Consider the following 12,005-nt stretch of genomic DNA (forward strand, 5'->3'; position numbering starts at 1 on the left):
TATAAAGACAAAAACAGGAAATCCACTTTAAAAGTTATTAGTGCTGAAAAACCAGAAAGTATGTCGCAAGTCTTTAGAATGTTACCACATTTACAGCATGCTTTTTATCTGGCCGGAGTGATCATCCTGCTTAGGACTTTATATTTTACTGACTTGTATGTTATATGGTCTTTTATCTTAGTTTGTCCTGTTGTCTGACAGTTATGTACTTCTCTATAAAATACAGTAAATTATAGTGAGTACATTTCAAATCGAAAAAAAAAACAATGTATAAAATATTTTAAGATCAAAGTAATCATATTGAGAAAAAAACTGAATAGATGATAGTGCACGTGTAGATTTAGCGGCAACATATACTGATATGTTAAAACATTGACATATCAAGGTTATTTGAAGGTTATCAGTAAAGATCTACAAAACAGACAATGGTTTCCTTCTGTTCATAGTGAGTGTGATTGGAACTGACAGCTCAAACCATAAAACAGATCACAACTGTCTGAACTGTATATTCCTGTTTGTTTCTGTTAAAAACTTTGAAGGTCGGATATAGACAACAACATCACATCTAAGCTGGTGTTAAATGGAAGTCTAGATGCAGAACTTATTTGCATGGAAGTTTTTGGCTATCAGATTTTACATGTCTGTATAACCTTGAAATCATTAAAAAAAGAAGACTTAGTAATCAAATGCGTTTTAATTCTGACTCATCAGTGATGGAAGTTTGAAATTTCTTTTAAATGATGACACAATCACTGTTCAGTTCGAGAAACTGATGGAAGTTAATATTTTTTCACCCTTTTGAATGTAACGTGATATATGTATATGCACAGACTCTTTAATTAAACTTCAAATTGGGTATATCATTTGGAGTATGATTGTTTGACTGATTTTCAACTTTTTATAGAATTTCATTTTCAGTTGCATGTTGGAAATAATAACTCTTGATATCCATATATTTTATATCAAAGTCTGTAAACTACATCTGGTTTATTGTTGACCAACTTTCACTTTATTAGGATACAGTATTTTGGTATTGAGCTCGGTTTACAATGCGATATATAACTGCCTCGTTCTTTAAGCCAGAAATGTATCAACCTTCTGCCAAGTGCGTGTTTGTTCTCATCTACTGAATCTTAAATTTGATAATTTGATGTATTATTATCAACCGGAGTTTATTGTGATAAAGTATTCGTCTAAATATTTTTTTTTTTTTAGAGGTGGATGTAATAAGTTTTATACTATAACATATCATGCAGCTGCAACATGGTTTTTTTCCTTTTTTTTTTTTCTCCAGAGTTTCAAAATGTGAAGAAGCACAAAATCTCTATCTATTTTGAGAAGGCAATAAAAGCTTGTGTCTTGAATATGTCAAGTTGTTAGAAGCAGTTCTTCTGTAATTAACTTAATGGATTTTGATTACAGAATGTGCACACCTCCTAATTAATTAATCACATATGCATGGGGAGTTTAACAAGCCAGAGAAGTTTTACTTGTGTTGGCATTTGTTATTGTGTGTAAAGCATTCTTGGCCTAGGGAACATTGAGTCGCAGCCTGCAGTGTATAATTATGAAGTCTAATGGAAAGAAGCTACAGACCTCAAAATGCTGCCTGGTGTTCCTGACATGTGTAGAACTGAGTTTCAAGGCTTTCAACAAGTTTCATTACTCATATGATGTGAAACTAATTGTTGTATTATGTAAACATTTGAAGCGATGGCATCCAGATTTGACCTCATTGTTTCACATTTATAAACGTATGTTACACCACAGTGTCACATGCATGTTGTTTCCACAAGATGGAGAAGCCCCGAAAAACCAGCAGATGTTTCAAAGTAAAATCAAGTTATCCTTGTTTATTGCGATTAACCCCTCATCATGGTTTGTTTCCTTAAGAGATCTACACAAGAATTTCTAATTTTCTTTTGAATCTTGATGAATATGAAAAATGCATTAATAACTGGCTTGTGGGTTTAGGGGGGGATTCATTTCAGTACAAGATTTCCTGACACTTACTTAGCATGACATTGAAAACAAATTTTTATATCGACTACTATTTTGATGTTTTTTTGTCTTATTTTCCAGTTGCAACTCAAAATCTGTTTAACTGATCTCATTTAAACTTCATATGAATATCAGCCTGGTGCTGCTGTTGCTATTGGTGTGATCTCAGTTTTGATATTTTCTCTGTTTCAGTTGTGGTAATGTACAACGTACAAAAAAACTTAATGTGCATCTTGTGCATACATCATGTGCATGCACACGCTATACTGTATGGTGCGCACAACTATGCGATAGGATCACACATTTTGTGCTGTTTGGTAAAAATGGTTGGCTAATATTATGAATTTAAAAATTATGGAAAACTCTTGTAGTTATTACAAAATAGCGATCACAGAAATATTGAAATAGATCGGTGATTACATCATGATGAAGGGAGGCAAGGGTGAAACCGGTAGATGGTACTAAATAAATAAAAGTATGTACACTGATGCTGTTGTGATTGATATTTCTGACTTGATTTCCCCTACTGCTCAGCCACCCTGGATACTCCTGGGTTTCCAGCTGAAGAGTTAAGGAACCTACAACCTGTACTACTAATACGAACAGCATTGAGTCTACTGCCTAGATCCTTGTATAATGTATAATGAGTATACCTACTCTTAGGCTGGTCACGTGTGGCACTTTAATAAAAAAAAGAAAAAAAATTTTAAAGTACGAGTGTATCTAACAATTCAGTCTGTATCTGATATATCTTCAAGTGTCCAACCTATATTTTAATGGCTTAACTAGGAATTATACTTAGTTGTACTTATGTATATTTAGAAAATAAAAACCCTATCCCACGCATATCTGTAAATCATTTCTAAATGTATATTTGCCATGATAGAATGGCACATTTGTGTGATAGAACCACACAAAGCGCGCACAAATATGTGATAGCTTAGTTTTTCAAGTTTACTACTGTGCGCACATTGTGCAGACATGCGCACATTGTGCAGATATCGTATGCACATTGCACATCATGTAACATTGTGCAATTCCACAACTGCAGAAGGGAAACATAGTCATTTTAACAAAATTTTCTGTTTGCAAGCTTTTTCCTGGCAATGACTTGAAAACTATTAAGCTAATCAGTACACATGTTTAACACCAGCAATTAAAGACACAGAGAATCTACATCAACATGTTAACACAATATAAGGTAGACTATATATATATGATCATTTGTCTGTTTGGATGTTAATAGCCAGGTGCAGGGGATAATGCTTTGCTCTACTGCTCCTTCTTTATCACATTTTAAGCTGTGCTCATACTGCTGGACCAATCAAATTTCCCTACATCTGTCGTCAGTCTGCCTTCCTGATAGGCAACCATATTGGGTTTTGACAATTAAAGTTTGTTATCAATATTTTTTTGAGAAGTACTGGATCTTTCTCACATTTCATATGTAGGTTTTCCTTCATCTTTAGTTGTAGCTGTTTGATTTTGGGATAGGCAGCCATCTTGAATTTTGAAAAGGAATGATTGTTATTGCTGTTTTTTTCAGAAGTGCCCAGTTGTTACCTAGTTGTGCCTGTTGGATTTTGGGTCTGATCAGAAAAATAATATGGTTGATATGGAGCAATCTTGGATTTCGAAAATTGCAATTTTCTTCTAATCATTTCTTATCTTATTTGTTATTGCTAATATTACTTCACAAGTAATGTTATGTCTTTTTCAAATTTTACAAAAATTTAGGACAGTTCAGAAAACAAAACAGTTGGTGGTAAAATCTTGAATTTTGCAGTTTGATATCATTTTTTGAGAAGAATTTTCAAATTTCATATAATTTAAGGCAAAAACAGAGGGAAATAAGAAAAATATGTGAAAATATGAAAGTTTTAAAGTGCAAAGAAAGATCAAACTCCGATGGGATCTCTTGTTAATTTGAATATATCAGCTTTATAAAAACTAATTAATGTATCGAAACAATTATTGAGTCATTTTAGGGTTTAGTTTCCTATTACAATATCTCACTTAAAGTGTATAAAATGTAGGTTCAAACAAAAGGGCTCTGTGTCATGACATAAATGCAGATAAATGTAAATGAGAATGAGCAATGTAGGTACTAAACTGAGGTCGTTTTGATATTGATCATGACCTTTTGCCTTTGACCTGGAATAAGATTGAGGTGGTCTGGAATGAAAATGTAAGTTCAGCTGCCATGGACAGATATACATTTATAAAGGGAGATAACTAGAGCACTTTGATAGCAGTGAATTGATGATTTAAAATGGATGTAGAGGTATCTGTATAAAGTTACCTAAAGAAACGGCAGCAATGTTGGATCTACGGTTGATGCAGTATTGACTGTATAATGTAAGGTGGATCATAGGCACATGTTAACAGTCTGGATGAGAAAGTGATGTGTCCTACACAATTAGTGAATTGGCTTGCATGTTGCTGTGTAAATGTCTATTGGTAATTGCTGTACTTACTGGTAATAATGTATAATTGATTCACCATTATGCCTGTGTGGGTCCTTGGATGACCCATATCATTTACTTTTACTGCGGACTTGTCATTGACCCCAGTAATTTACCTGTTAGAAAAATAAATACCAGTTGTTATACATTATGGTCCTGATCATTGTCTATTTCTCATTCAAATGATGTCTGGGAGTGTCTAAACCAAATACTTTACCACTGATTAACAAACTGTTGCATTAAATAGATATGTCATGTCAGATTGTGTTGTAGCAAAATTTAATTTTCACTCTCTAAATGTCATAACATTCAAGTTCAGTGTCAAACTGCTACAACATTAAACTCCCAGTATTTCTACCTTGAAGTTTTAAGCTCTCAAATGCTAGAAGGTTTTTACCAGCTCTATAATCTTTCCAATGTTTATGGTACCGGTTGATTTTTACAATTCATCGCCCCAGAAATACAGCCTGAATGTACATCTATCATCCATTGATAAGCCAAACTGTCATTGATGGTGTTGGTGAGCAAAAATGAAGAAAACTCCGATATCCTAATGTAATAAAAGTGTATCTGTGTAATTACTACTGTCCTTCACCCAAATGTATAAACAAGTTTTTTATTGGGAAACCTGCCAATGTATTATCTCAATTTGCAGTGAGTATATTGCACTAAGCATTATCTCCCTTGGCTCGGTTCAATTGTTGCGTGAAACCTAAGCCAGTAGGTCATGTATGTCTTTGTTGATGCAACATCGAAGGTGTCTGATGGCTTTTGTATGAGGGTTGGAGTCAGGCATCATCTTTCCTTTGGTGGAACATGATGGGCTTCAGGCCATATACATGCACCAATAGTGCCACCCATCTTTAAAAGGTCCTCAGAATGAACCCACTGGCCCTTTTACAGTATATACATGGTAAATTTCAATATTCAACTTCATCCAAATGTGTGGAGTTGGGGCAGGGTGGGGGGGGGGATGTTTAAGATATTGTTGAAATTTCTTATTGTAATTTCTGTGTGAGGCCACGTGAATATTTAAAATATGAAAGTTTTACAATTGATTCTATTTGATACTTTCCATCTGAATCCTCACAAAATGTATAATAAAAATTTCTTATAAATGTTTATATTGACCTTTGGTCATTATAGATAATGTATGTACAATTTACTTGTACTAAATCAAATTTAACTGAACAAAGATTACCAATCAAGGGAAATAACTCCGATACAGAAATGCTCTTTATAAGGTAGCATACATTTTTGAATCAACCATGACGATTCCTTCAACATATTGCATTAAAATCCTCAAGAACTGGAAACAATGTTGATGATAATAACCATCGGTTATAATTGAGATATATTATGTAATTATACGTTTACCCTATTTTTATTTCTTCAGAAATCCGAGGTTTTCCATGTACCTGTCCACCCCACCTGTTCTCCTGTGGGAACTGTATCTGTATCCCAGAGAGATGGGCATGTGATGGGGACAATGACTGTCAGAACAATTTTGATGAGGCACATTGTGGTAAGTATAATTCCACTTCCTGTCTATACTACTGAGATGTACAAATTTACCTAGACCATCAAAAACTCTTACTAATACACTCGCCAAATTATAACAAATATCCGTTTATTGGACTGATGACTTTGAAGAAGTGACTATGTAAATGAAATGCATGATATTTACAAAGATGACAAAATGATGTGGTTGGTGTATTAATAAAGGAAGATATGGACAGAATTTAAGTAAACTTAAATAAAAGAAAAGTAAAACGTTTTTGATCTTGCAGTATCTCAACTAGAACCTTTTATTTTATGTCCAATCAAAAATGTTCAGTTGTCCTCAATATTTTATGTCTGTTTCAAAGATTGAAACATCCAGATCACAATTAATGTGTTAAGGATCCAGATCTAAATATATAGCAATTAGGATGTCATGATTATTTATCAGGCACTCATATTGTATTCATGTGACAATGAATACCATCTGATGACATTCATTGGTTGTATTTATATTTCAGATTTTATTTAAAACATCACCAGGTCTTTTTTTTTCTAATTTGAAATTGATTTCATCAGTGTATGTTCATCTGTGGCCATGTGCAACAGGTTGATGTAACATATGTCAACATGGTGCCAAAATGATGTCATGTTATTGTCCTGTGGTCCAGACTGCATCTATACTCCTGTGAATATAATCCAGATAAACACTGAGTTAATGGGAGACCATCATGTCAGATGTAAATATAATGCTGTGAAGTATATACAGAGACATTTTGGAAGTCTAATATCCTGTCAAGTTGTCTTTTTGGTGTCTTTAATGTGGCAGTTACCCCTTTTATTAGCCTGATGTATGATGTAACAACATGCGGTTCTACTTACAACACAATAGGTACAACAGTTACACCAGCATCAAAGAAACGCCTTTGTTGTAGCTAGGTTACAAATCTACACTATCATCTTGATAGAATTGGAGATTTAATGAAAAGGAATCAAATTTTTATTTTTCGTTATTTAATATGTTCTCATATTAAACATGTTTACATGTTTAATTTGTTTGCCCCGAATTACTTTTGAAATTTGAAACATGACCCAAGAAACACTTGCAAAGTCATAAAAAGATTTTGTAACTTTATCATCAACAAATAAAGCTTTGATTTATCAAATTGATTCCAATTTCATACGTCTAATCCACTGTTGAAATGTAACACTCCCAAATTATGACTTAGATAATAACAGTTAAGAGTAAAATTTTTTGATTTTATTTTTATTATTTCAAGATATTTACTTGACTGGCTTCTTTACTGTAGCGCAGAGAACCTATATAGGTTTCTTGTGATTTAATTGACTCTTAGCTCACCAAAAAGTTACAAATCACTTTACATTGATGTCAAATATTACTTAAAATGGACTTCATTATTCTAATGTAATGTACACACGCTTTTAAGAAAATATCGGTTTTATTCAGGATTGTATAATTATCTTTGTCGGGTTTAATGATATTTGAATTTTTAACTAGATTTAATGTAAACATATTTTGTATGTGATTTCATCTGTAAATTATCAAGGGAGTTTTGTAGGGTGTTTTTTCTGTGTATGAAGTCACACTAGCTGTAAACGGTTTTGGTTAGTAATCAGGTTTTAGTGTGATGAGTTTTATTATTCAGAATCGGTCTAATTTGTCCGCCCAACCCAAAATGTCTGTGGGCTTTTAATGAGGGGGTTGTATTGAAGAAAAGAGGGAGGGACTCTTTGAGGCAGAGTTGTTTGATCCCAGTAACCTAAAGAGACAAGGGGTATTGAAGTTCATTTTGAAAACATTAATACCTGTTTGATGGAGCTGTGAGCTTTATAAAGTTGTTAAGATGGAGGTCGTTTGATACGGAGTACTGTGTAGTTTTATTGTAGAATTAAGATATAAGGCAATCCTTGATTCCTATTTAAGGTTAATTAGCGATAACATCCATTGAAATTTTTTGGACAAGTTTTTTTTCATGAATGGATGAGCAAGTCCAAACTTTGTACTAATAACACTTGATATAGAGGTGTATATATTGGGATTCATCTTGTCGGCAATATTTCAGGCTCCATTCATCTGGAATTGTAATTGAAGTTTTCAGAGTTCAAGAAGTTCTAGGTGAGGGTTTAATCTGATCTCAGAGAGAGGGGCAGGGCTCAATATTGTAAATTTGTTATTGAAACTCTCAATATCTTAACTTTGGTTTGTAGTTATTAAAGGGGCTAAATGGTTAGATTTTCATTTCATAACTTTTAAAAAACATTATAACATTCAAATATCTGTTAAATGTTGTGCACTTTCTGTTAATTGTAACATTGAAAAGTTTGCATAATCATTTTATTAAAAACATCAAAAAATTAAAAATGGAACAGGAGTGTTCTAACACTAATTCATATCATTATCATTTGGAGTATGTAAGTGTGTGTCTTTATACAATTGAGAAATCATAACATAGCAGTGGGTAAAAACAATGTTCCAAAAGGTCATGTGATGAACTCTGCTACCTCCAATCAAAACAGGGAACGGTGACAGTAACAACAACGAGAGTCAACCAGAATTAGTTTGAAGTCTTAAAAAGTGCCATAATTTTATGAATTGTCTAATTTTAAGTACTACAACGCTTGTCAAATATCAAACACTTGGAAAAAAATTAAGAAAGCACACTGTATATTCCCCTTAAATTCTGTGAATTTTAGAATGTTGTCCATCACAATGTTGATTGTAAGATTTACTTTCATGGAAGTTTTTGTGATGTTTACATCTTACTGTGCGGGGTTATATAGACATTATTATAGTACAGAAGATTCTTAAATGGAAGTAATTTTTGGTTCCAATTTTTTATAACTGGGATTCAAATAAATTTGTTAAGTGGTTAGTCTTTAGTAGATATATCAGCTTCTTTAATTAGATGGATAAATTTCATATCACATGGACACATGTGTAAGATTTTGTCTCTTAACTAATATTTATGAAATATAAGAAAACCTTACAGTCCCAGATCATTCTTCAAACCTGTTGCTATCTTACTCACTAATTGTTGAAATAACTCAATTCAACTGAAGTCCTGCACTGGGTGCCAATACAGCAGTTCTTATTTAAATTCTGGAGAGAGCGTTGTTATAGGATAATGGATAGCATGGTTTTATCTAAATGGAGATATATGTATGTATGGATGGGCCTTTTGTCTGGTAAATACTGCTAATAGAAATGATGAAGGTCTTTAATAGATCAGTGGTGTAACTTGTCTCTGTAGAGTCTCTAGAACAGTTATGTAATTCAGACAATAGCAGGAAATAGCCTTATTACCACCTGTTGGTGTATTGTAGGGTAAAGGTGCAATCATATTGATGGTACACGATTTCTATAGGATTATCACACATTGGCGTATGGGGGGTAAAGGTGCAATCATATTGATGGTACACGATTTCTATAGGATTATCACACATTGGCGTATGGGGGGTAAAGGTGCAATCATATTGATGGTACACGATTCCTGTGGGGATTATTACCACCTATTGGTGTATGGAGGGGTAAAGATACAATGATATTGTTGGTACAAGATTCCTATAGGATTATCACCCATTGGTGTATGGGGGGGGGGGCGGTAAAGGTGCAATCATATTGATGGTACACGATTCCTGTGGGGATTATTACCACCTATTGGTGTATGGAGGGGTAAAGATACAATGATATTGATGGTAAAAGTTTAATTATAGGCTTATTACAAACAGAACAATAAGATAAAAAGCACCTGTTAGTATTTCTTCTAATTGTAATGGATATCATATTGGCTTATACCAGGTGTTTACATATGACAAGATGAAATGATCTATATTTCAGTTTCTTTACATTGTTGAAAGGAAGATATTAGCTCTGATTACAAATTTTAAGATGAATTTTATAGAATCAAACTTAACACCACTCTCTTTCTACTCAAATTTTAAGAACAAAGACATTTTAATGTACCTCAAAACACTACATCAGTCTTAGGAAGGTTTAGACAACTGCCATTCTAAAATTGATGAGCCAGCTGTACATATGTGTAATATAGGTATATATCTGACATCACTGCATGCATAGATATACTGAGTTTAAACTACATCTATGAGATTCCTGGAGGAAAACTCATTAATAGGTAGAAAATACAATAAAATACAGTATATATGTAATATGGATAAATTTCAGCAACACAAAATCAGATATCAAAGATGATAGAAACTGGAAATTTTTTGAAGTCAGCAAAATAAGAAAAAGTCATCTTGAAACCTCCATTAATATATAAAACCACGTGCTCCAGAAGGGTTTGATAAATAATTGACCAGATGATCACCTTATATCTACAAACAGACAGCTACATGATATCCATCAGCTATACGTAGCTGTAGATAGATGTCAGTCTAAAAATATATCGGGGAAGTTGCCAGTAAGTTGTAGGGATCTTAACAATCAAAAATCTGAAACATTCACATAAGACCACCTGTATATACCTTGTAATCATTATTCTCATTAAAAATAGTGTTTATTATGGGGGAGCTTGAAAGTTTTATAGATATGCATTTTTCTTGATACTTAGTGTGATGTCGTTAGCAGGTGATACACACCTGTGTAAGATTCTTCATTGTTATGGTATGTGACTTAACACATTCATTTTTTTTTATGTTAGATATAATTATAATTATAATCGTCTTTACCTGTATTTGTGAGTGATGAATTATCACAAGTTTATATATGATATCAAAATATTTATTTTTGAATACTTAAATTTAAGATGGTGCATTAGTATGTAGTTCAGGACTTCCTACTTGTATATGGTGTTCTCAGAGAGTTTATATTAGTAACCTATCTGTCTATGCTATTGTGATTGTGTCTTCAAGGAATACTTTTACCTTTATTGATCTGGATAGCATGCGATGGACCTCAGTATGTTGTTCAATGAGAAGGGTACCATCTACTTTAAGGATACTTCACCTCAAAATGGCTCTTGTTATTTATTTGGTTATAAACCCACAAATGACAAACCCTAGCCATTTGTTATTGACCTTGATCAGAATGACCATATTGGTTGAGTAAATCGCAGTCTAGCCAAAATTAATCTTGAGAAATGATATAGTGTTACATTGTGTAGAAATTGTTAGGCAAAACAACCCTTGGTTTTGTGGAAAATACAGTAAGGTTTAGTTGACATGTTTATTGAGTTGGTTGAGTGGGACATTGGCTAACAAAGACATAGACCAGAACTTTTTGGAGCCTCATTGGTGCAGTGATTATAGCATGTAGCAGAGTGAGGAAAACTGTTTGATGTTATGATACTGTGTTAAGTAAGAAAGGGCCGACAAACCTCTTTTACATTGAGGTTGGTGGCGCAGTGGTATTCACACAGTCGCCTTTCATCTAGCCGTCCGGAGTTTGATTCCGGTAACGGATGTGAAAAGGTATGGGGTCACCTGCCTGACCATGTGGGTTTTCCACGGGTACTTCCGTTTCCACCCAAAGTAAGATCCCTGTCAACCATCAGGGCCAACGACAGTAATTAATGTAAGCTGATAGCTTATTTCACAACTGTTGTAAAATGAATAAAGTTTCTCTTTTTTTTTTAACTTTTTGTTGTCACTCACAGTGTTGCAATGGGTATTCCGAAGGGTAGGCAGAAGTTTTGTTGGTTAGTGTTGCTGTGGGATTTGAATGGCAGTCATATCTCTTTTAGGTTGTTTGACTGGTGCAGTTGGTAGTAATGGGTCATTAAAAATTGCTTAAATTGTTTGAGTTGTGCAGTGGGTTATGAAGGTTAGTCAAAACTCGTTTGGGTTGGTTGAGTGGTAGATTGGATAGGGAGCTCATTCTTAACTGAGATATGTGCAGTTTTATTATAAGAGTTCAAATCTTTGGATATTGAAGGTATACATGGACTGAATGACATAAGAGGTTTTCCTCGAAATACTGTTGATTTTCTCTAATCATCTATTTTACTTAGATTTTCTCTCATCATCTATTTTAATTTGATTTTCTCTAATCATCTATTT

General features: G+C 33.5%; 1 protein-coding gene across 1 annotated transcript in view; it reads left to right on the forward strand.

The window, feature by feature from the left end:
• Positions 1–5,345: 5,345 nt before the first annotated feature.
• LOC132558744 (low-density lipoprotein receptor-related protein 4-like) overlaps positions 5,346–12,005 on the forward strand; it is a 43,754-nt gene continuing 37,094 nt past the window's right edge. The window contains exons 1-2 of the mRNA XM_060223340.1: positions 5,346–5,379; positions 5,863–5,991. Coding sequence (XP_060079323.1) covers positions 5,346–5,379; positions 5,863–5,991 — 163 coding nt within the window. The remainder of the gene's footprint in view (positions 5,380–5,862; positions 5,992–12,005) is intronic.

Source organism: Ylistrum balloti, unplaced genomic scaffold (assembly GCF_031769215.1).
Source record: "Ylistrum balloti isolate Yb309-2 unplaced genomic scaffold, AGI_CSIRO_Ybal_v1 Utg370820, whole genome shotgun sequence".
Lineage (NCBI taxonomy): Eukaryota > Metazoa > Mollusca > Bivalvia > Pectinida > Pectinidae > Ylistrum > Ylistrum balloti.